This window comes from Athene cunicularia, assembly GCF_003259725.1.
Source record: "Athene cunicularia isolate RWA chromosome 5 unlocalized genomic scaffold, athCun1 chr5_part1, whole genome shotgun sequence".
NCBI classification, from domain to species: domain Eukaryota; kingdom Metazoa; phylum Chordata; class Aves; order Strigiformes; family Strigidae; genus Athene; species Athene cunicularia.
This window is the reverse complement of record NW_020799101.1, coordinates 33,408,289-33,417,295: the sequence shown is the minus strand read 5'-3', so window position 1 is coordinate 33,417,295 and position 9,007 is coordinate 33,408,289. Positions and strand designations below refer to the sequence as shown.

General features: G+C 41.3%; 1 protein-coding gene across 1 annotated transcript in view; it reads left to right on the top strand.

Moving 5' to 3' along the window:
* Positions 1-9,007, top strand: part of MEIS2 (Meis homeobox 2) — a 167,118-nt gene that overhangs the window by 153,479 nt on the left and 4,632 nt on the right. The window contains exons 6-7 of the mRNA XM_026849304.1: positions 7,287-7,345; positions 8,746-8,835. Coding sequence (XP_026705105.1) covers positions 7,287-7,345; positions 8,746-8,835 — 149 coding nt within the window. The remainder of the gene's footprint in view (positions 1-7,286; positions 7,346-8,745; positions 8,836-9,007) is intronic.

Below are 9,007 nucleotides of genomic sequence, written 5' to 3'. Positions count from 1 at the left end.
TGCGGGGCAAGGGCCCCGCGGACAGGCCCCCGGCCCCGGAGCGAAGGCAGGGCAGCTCCGCGGGGCTTGTGCCGCAGTGCGGGCTCCCCCGGTGACAGGCACCCCCGGTGACAGGCACCCCCGGTGACAGGCACCAGGCCCTGCCTTGGCAGAGCCAGATCCTTTCCCCACAATCCCAAGGGGTAACCTGGTAACCGGGAGTTACGTGTTTAACGAGACGGATTTTTCTCTTGAGGTGAATAGATGCCCGCCTTGCCAATTCTCATGATTTTATCAGAAGGCTCAAGTTATTTCATGTTAACTCGAGGTCCCAGCTCCGGGAGACAGTGGTTACGTGAGAATCTTTTCAAGCGAGTGTCTAGATTCTGTGGCTGAGAAGGGCAGTTTACAAATGTGGCGCAATGACTAACAAATTCACAAAGTAAACACAGAGAAGAGTCCTGTTTAAATTTTTTAGGACAGTCTCACAGTTACAGGACGGGCAAATTCATGATTTCCAACAATTGGCAGCTCTGAATGGCATAACGTATTTCTAGGAGCTCCAACACAAACATGCAAGATGTGGCAGAAGTCTTTGGGACGGTTAGTGCCTGCCTGGGGCTGCCTCACGCACCCAGCTTAGTTGCTCTCTGTCATCTTCTGGAACCTTCTCTCCACCAAACATGGATGCTGATTTGGGGCCTCTGAATCACACCTTTGACAGATGTGAAACGTCCAAATTAGCTGAAGAAAGTCAAACAGCCCATAAACCCCCCTTCTCTAACAGGGCTGTCCAAAACTATGTGATGTTTTGTCAGGGAATAAACCTGCCCATCCCTCTCTTCCTCTCAAAACCAATCGTGAAAGCAACTCCATTTCTCAATATTCATGACTTAGGGAAGCCTTATTTAGATGGCTCATTTCCAGGTAACTAACTCAGCCTTTTAAATTTCCTATAAGAAATGCTGCAAACAAGACTTGGTAACCAGGTGCGGCATAGATTCAATGAAGCATAAACAAGGACTTTTTCAACTATTTCTGTACACACACATACAGAAGGATGCCTAAACCTATTTCTGTCAGTTTAGAGTACATACTGGAGGGAGAAGTTAAATAAACTAAGATAACTAGATTTTACTTGCTCAGATAAAAGTTTGGGTGATAGACAAAGACTGCTGTAAAAGCAAGGGGAGTTGTACATTGATAAAAGTGTTTCTGCAAATTAGTCTTTTCTAATGCATTCTTTCAGACTGCTCTGATCTGTTCAAGACTTTTGAAATTATTCTTTCAGCCTGGGAAAGAAGTAATTTTCTATGTTACTTACAAAAACATTTTCTGTGACTTAGATATAATATTTTATTGGCTATTTTCCCATCCAAATTAGGGCATTCTTGGGCAACAAGGGATCCTTGTAGTATATACTCTTGAGCTAAACACTGACATGTTCATAATCCAAATACTGAAATACCATTTAGGCAAAAATTTATTTTCCTATGCAAGGTGAAAACATTTGGATTATTTTTTTAGAATGCATTCTTAGGCTCTTAGTAAAACATTCAAACAGGTGCTTAAACCTCATTTATTTATCAAGCTCAGCTCCCATTTACCTAGGTTTAATAACAGCCAAGCTTCTCATCTAGATTATGCAGGTTTTTGAAAAATCTTGCTAGAGTGTTCCTCCAGGTACCTAAAGTTTTGAAAATTAGGCTTTATATTCAAATACCAGAAAATAAACAATTGTAACCCTACACCATTGTTGATATTGTTGTTATTTTTATTATTTTTATGACTAAGCCTGTGACCGTTCAGTATCTCTGTTCTTTTCAAGCGAAAGAGCAGAAGTGTCTTCTTGGGATAAAATCTGAATTGAGTCAAAACTTTGTCATTAGTTGTTTTAGAGAACTGATTGTCAATTCCTCTCACAAATTTGTTTATTTTTCTGTTTTTCACATAAAGAATTGAGAACCCATTTATGCAGTGGCTGGCTTGTTAAAAGAATGCAATATTTTAACACCTCATTTTCTGGGATGGATATTTTAAGTGGAAATCCAGATTGAAGGCTGATACTGAAAAAAAAAAGTTGAGTTGTATGTGGTGGCTCCAAGGTGTTCCTCAGTTTCTCAGAAGTTTCTCAGACTCTGCTGCAGGGGACTGGTTCAGTTTTGCACCAGCTCATCTCACAGAAGATATTGGACATACAGACTAGTGGCTGGAGTTAAATGCCACTCTCTGTCTGAGTTCACATTAGACCCCAAGATGGGGGTGAATTGTAGCTTCCTAAGCTTTCATGCACTTTACCCTTCTGAAACAAGACCTGTTGTGACCCTATGTACTTAAAGTGAGTTTTCCATGGTAGCCATAAACTAAAACTGGAGATGTTTCTGATGCAGATTACAAATCAGTACCGCCACTAACAGTTCAAGAACTCATATTCAGTTATGGAGTGGTCACAGTGTTTTGACATACATGTACAGTATGTATAAAAAAGACAGTGGAAACAACAACAAAATTCTTTTTGAACGTGCCAGATCTGAACAATCAGACTATGAGATCTCTATTTGCTAATTATTCTTCTGCACTTTGCAGAAATATCTCTCTGTGATTTTGTCTAAACATTATTTATTATAAAAATAAAATGTAGTATATAAATATGAGTTTAACATCATTTGATATGACAAGATAAAATATGATAAATATATAAAGGAGATTAATTACAGGACTTCCTATAAAATACAGAATACGTGTTTATTTTGGACAAAGAAAACCAAGGCTGTATTTGAAGAGATGCAATTAAATGCATATATTTAGATTATATTGTCATGCTAATTAGCAATGGTAGGAACCAATTAGGACTAGGGCTACCAAATCACCAGACTACACTGCATATTCGCTAGTATACCTTTACTGCTCTACTGTTTTTTGCTGGAGGCAGATAAAAATGAAATTACTTCTTTTCAAAGTCCATATTGTTGTGCATTTTGAACCAAATGTTGTTCATTGTGCTTTCATAAATTGTCCCGCAAAAGTTACTGGAACTACTTGTGTGAGAAAGACAGACTCTGGCTATAGGAAATACATGTAGCTGCTTTAGGTAGCAATTAAAGAAAAACACAAGATGCAAAAACCCTTCCTTTGATTCAAATGGCTATTGTTTGAATAAACGAGGTCAGTAATCTGTCATTTGCAAAATGCTAGAAGTGAGATTTTCATTAAATACACTGTGTCAATGACATGTATTTCTCAACATTACACACCTCATTTATCATTCTGGAATGAGGACCGAGCACCATATGAATGTAGAGTTTGTGAAGGTATCGCCTCACAGCCCTGGAGGCTGATGACCCCTCTTTATCTACACAGCAGGTAAGGCACAAACAGTGGCAATGTGAGCTCTCTTTGCAGTCCCCTGCCAGTGTGCCTGACTGCTAAGCTGGGGAACAAAGGAAAGATAGCATATGGATAGCAGATTGTAGGAGCGCTGAAAGAGGACTGAGGAAATCTATGTTGGGTGTGTGGCTCTGCCAAAGATCTCTTGTATGACTTTGGCCTTGTCACTTAATCTCCTTCTGTCTCCATTCCCTTTGCAAGCAGGGGGAAGGCGTCTCTCCTCTCCCCCAGGCTTTGCCTGGAAATCTGTTCAGAACCTGAGTTCTCTTGGACAGTGTGCTTGTGCAGCATGGCGTGGAGTAAGACTGAGCTTTATTGGGTCCTCTAACTGCTGCTGTCATCCAAATAATAAGAATTACTATTAATAGAAGAGTAACAAAGAAATCCATGTCTTGGGGATAGATTTTACTCATCTTTTCAGGCCATTCAGTCTGTGGCCTCTGGGTGAAGGGTATGAACAAGGCAGGCAATTAGTTCCAGGAGCAGAGCTGTGAATTCTTTTACAGGGTTCCAAATAGTGGTAGAAATACTGGCATTGGTGTTCTCTTTTTTCACCTGTCTCTTAATGCCTTTTGAAGATATTTATGCCAAAATAACATCACAGTGTTTCTGCAACACACGAACTGAAGCGCAAAGGGCTGTATTTTGCTTTATTTTGGCCTTGGAACTGGCTCCCTAAGGGATTAAAAAGATAACTCTCAAAAAATGTAAAGGCTAGGGTAGGGGCTATGGTTTCTATGTCTCTATTATGCACTGTGCATATTTATGGGGCAGTATAAAGAATAAATAATCTACAAACACTGCATTCTGTGCCCTTGTCTACCAGTTGTGCTGATGCATTATGTGATGCAGCTACTGATAGTGAAACTAGGATCTGATTTTTAGCTTCACCTGAAATGTATGCCTGTTTTGCACCTGCAATTTTGCAAATATAGATAATTTCCTATGTAATTTTTCAGTCATACCCATCGGTGGGTATAACTGATGCCATTTATGGACAGGATTTTTCACAGGAGCCGTAGAAATGGAATTTCAAATTGATCTGGATGCCTGAAGCCTCTGTGCTCCTATAACTTTCTAAGTACATGACAGTGTATCTTCTCTTCAGACAAAGTATTGCTGGTCTAGAGGACATCATTTGCACCTGCAGTTATGCACATGTGAAAAAAAAAAAAAAAGGAGAAATAATGAAATCAGGAATCAAGCCCCAGTGCTATTTTTTTGCAAGTTTTACTGGACAAATGTGATCACTTTTATTGCTATTTTTTTCTGTAGGGAAACAAAGATGTGGGGACTCACTATTAGGGCTTTAACTCCCATTTCCAAAACAACTAGTGCATTGCCTCTGTGTGGAGTTCACAGTGAAAGGCTGGCTTTATTCACATCAGCGGAATAAAATAAGGCCAAGCTCTTCTGAGAGTGAATGGCTGGGCAAGACTGGGTTTTCAACACCCGTCCCAAAAGGCTTACTCTGTGGTGGCTGTCGAATATGTAAGGCTGGAGTGGAGTATCCCAATCTGCATGCTCACAGAGGTAAAGAAGTTGTCACCTGAAACCCTTCAGGACTTAAAATTTTCTTAATGCTCTGCCTTGTTGTGCGAGCCCATTGAAAGAACACTTCAGAGGGCACCCATTTCTTACTAATGTAAACTTTCTGAGGAGTATCCAAAGATATGACCTCTGAGTGAACCTTTAACCTTCCCCTTAATTATTTGTTTGAAGACAGTGTCGAGTTCTCCCGCTGAGAGCCAAGGCCCATAATGCTTCGCAGCCCTGTGAGCTGGGGTGTATGCGCAGGGAAGTGGAGAGGGACATAAATAAGGGGACCACCAGATGTAAATAATAAAAGTGGTTGGGGTTTAAATAAAAAACGAAAAAGCAATTTGGTTTCCCTGAAGAGTGGCCTGATTGAAGAAAAGGGGTTAGTAAGACGGAAAGTGTGTGCGTGTGTGGGGGTGTTTCTGTTGTCTGTGATTTTTTACAGGCCTAAATAAGCGTTCATTCCATTCTTTAAAACCTTGCCATCTGTATACACCATTAGAAGCTCATAGAAGAAGAGAAAACAGTCTTATCAGGCTTTCCTGTTAATCTCTATTGGCCTTAACTTTAGCTGATAAAAGGCACGCAGGATGGAGGAGGTTCAGGTCAGGCTCCATTTGGTCAGCATGGTAACGTTACTGGAAAGTAGCTCAGCGAATTAAGACCTATATCAGGGACCTTTGTCTTTGAGGATGGAAATCCGCCTCGAAAGCACAGCGCTGGGGTAGGAGATACCTTCACTATGCCGCAGTTAGAAAGGAATAAACAAGTACATCGACTGTGTCTGAGTTTTTATTTTAATACCTGAAGTCATGACTAATTCTGAGGCAGGATGACATTTCTGACAACTGAATTATACTTTTCCTAAAGAATAAAGAATGTCTTTTGGATGTAAACAGAGAGATGCAAAAGAGCCCTTTAGTGTTACTTGTAGCATTTATGCATCTGTCTAATGAAATTTCCAGAACTGTGATTATGGAAGATGCACTCAAAGGTGTGCCGGTGTCTTTTTTTATCTGCGGAGGAATTTAACCGGGGGGCTGGAGGGAGAGAGGGAGGGAGGGAGGGAGGGAAGCATGACAAAAGGCCTTGCAGAGTTGATGCTACATAAAGGCTAGCAATTTACTAAATGAGCAGATGAACTTAGTTTTCAGTTAACTGACTGAAAGACTTTGCTAGGCGTTGGATCGGGCCCAATGGCAATTATTGGAAGCTGTTTTGGGTGATGGGCATGTTAGTATTTCTGAAGAGGATTAAACACTAGTATTCGACTTCATTAACACTCCTTAAGGGTCACCAGCCGAAAGCCTGAGCTGTGAAATAGCACACAAAACCTGCGCAAAGGCTCCAAAGTGTTCTCAAACACAAAGAGGGGGGACAAAAACAAGCGTGGCTCCTGAGTGATAGAAAATTGCCCATTTTGAAAGAAACGCTGTGAATAGGCAAATTTTTAAATTATTTGAGGGAAATTAATTTGGCTTAGCCTATGCTGATGTGGATCGCTGCGCATTAAGCTAATAAGAAATACGCAAGCACTTATTTTTGGATTACAGCAAAATTAAATCCAGGCTCTGCAGCCAACTAACTGCCTTTACCAGCGCTCAAAAGCCTCGGCAACCGCCCCGGTTTGAGATAAAAAAAAAAAAAAAAAAAAAAAAAAAAGGTTATTTTGGGCCTAATATTAACCACATGTACCTGCGGCTGGGGCTTTCTAAGGAGTTGAAAAGTGCCTGAGTTTAGGGCGGGCGGTCGCCTTGCGCGGGGTGTCCCCGCTCGGCCGCAGAGGTCGGCCCCAGCTGGCACTGACCTCCAAACGACCCCCGCCTTTACAGGCGCCAACCGCAGGAGTTGCAGAAGAGCAGAAGTCTTTCTGGGCCGGCACTTATTGCCGCTGCGCTGGTGATAAAACTTCAGACAGCCTAATTGATGGCTTTGCTGACCTAACGATACCTTGTGAAAGCACAGAGTGGCAAAGCCTGGTCCTCATTTATGGCCAGCTGCAAGGGTAGCTGGATCCCTAGGATGGAAAGGGGAAAAAAAAGTATCCCAGCCTGTGAACTTTAACCAGGTTCTGAGCCGCTCGAAGAAGTTAAAGCAACAATTATCTTTTAACACAAGTTTTCAGTCACATTTTCTTGTTCAAAGCCTTCTGGCAAATCCAGCTTTAAACTGGCTAGTAAGATAAGCATGTTACTGGTTACAATTTCTGATCACTTAGAGGAAAATCCTTTAAAGTGAAATTATACTCTTATAAAAAAGCAATGCGAAGCAAAACACGTTGCCGCACCACGCTAAAATCCTGTCAGTTTTAAAGCAGAGGTGTTCTCAAAACACAGAAGCAAGCTGATGAAAGGACTTCTATTCTTTGTATTCTGTTGCAGGTTTATTAATGCCAGAAGAAGAATAGTACAGCCTATGATTGACCAGTCAAATCGAGCAGGCAAGTTCCAAGTAGTATCTGTATTCAAGTCCCACAGGCGCAAATCCTCATCAAGTTATTCTTCAGGAGTCCCATCACCTGGTAAATAAGTGCTCCAGCCAGGCATTCTGGGAGATATTTTTTTTTTTTCTTATGTCCCCAGAATTCTGCTGTAGGAAGCAACTTCGCTAATTGGTGCTAATTGGAGATTTCCCACCCTGACTCTACTGAAACTGCTTTTTATTTTCTCTCTGAATTGGTAATTGGGTACAAGTAGTAGTGCCACAAGCAGTTTGTTTGACTGTGAGCTCTTGAATTACTCATTGCTTGTCTGCATCCAATCAGCAGGACAATCTCATTTTCTTGCTACCCACAACTCCTTGGTGTATGCATTGCTTTCACTTCTGGAAGGCGAGCTGTAAAACTCATTGTATCCATTCATTTGCTTTGACTATTCACAATATGCTACTAATGCGACATGGTACCATACTGCCAGAAAATATTAAAAGATTATTACTTTTGTTTAAGAATGCACCAGATATGTTCCCAGTAAAACATATGATTTTTCTAACAATACCTTTTCTACATTTCTTTTAAAGCACTTGGAATACGTAACTCTTTACACAACAACTGGTGTCGTGTTAATCATTCCACTTTGTAATATGCATTTCCTCAGCATACTAGGGAGTTGTGGTTTCCTGCCATGAGGTTATGGGATAAAACTGTTCTCCATGTGGTGATGACTGTTGTCACTAACAAGGGCTTTAACTTGATGGTGATTTCGCCTGCTGCTTCACTTTAAAGGTTTTTGAAAAGGTTATTAATCCTTTGGGAAACTCTTCCCATGTAGCATTAAATTTCTTTTTCATTAACAGGTGAAAAAGGGGGAAAACACTAACACAGCTAGCCACGGCAAACATTAAGCCAAATACAAAGTGTATATGTAAATAGGAAAAGCCGTGTCCAGAATTTCCCTACTTGTTCTAGAGTAGGTGAGAGTGGTTTTATGCGTTTTATTAAGTTTCACCATAAGTACCCTGTATCACAGATGCCAGATTCGCACCTTCATGTAATTAGAGGGGAATAGAATAGGTACTTACTTCATTGGAAAAAACCACATAGCACTGCAACGGGCTTCCACTGTTTTGCATTAAAGGTAAGTAAAGAAACAGATCCTAAGCAAGTGAACTGACTTGACAAACTTGTTTATTGGACCCCCCTATAGCATTTTTATTCTAAAGTCCTGGTAACATAATCAGCTCATAAAAAGCACAACCTGAGTTTAAAGTGACAGCCAAGATATTGTATATAGCGTTTCAGTGCTGAAGCTGGAACAATTGCTGATTGTTTGGTATGTCTTCTCTTCTTTCTCCTCTGTGTCCACGATTGACTACAATCAGGTTTTCTTCTTGATCCTTCAGTGAGCCAAGGAGCAGCGTATAGTCCAGAGGGTCAGCCGATGGGAAGCTTTGTATTGGATGGTCAGCAGCACATGGGAATCCGGCCTGCAGGTAGAGCCTTTGTGTCCTCCTCTGCACTGCAGCTGTGCTAGCCTCCTCTACCCCATTGCTCTTCCCCCACCTCACTTGTCACAACTCCCTTCATCGTAAGGACTCACGTTTGCCTGTTGCCTGCCTTGCTTGTTTCTTCTGCATCTGGGATGGGGGGGGAGGGGGGGGGGGC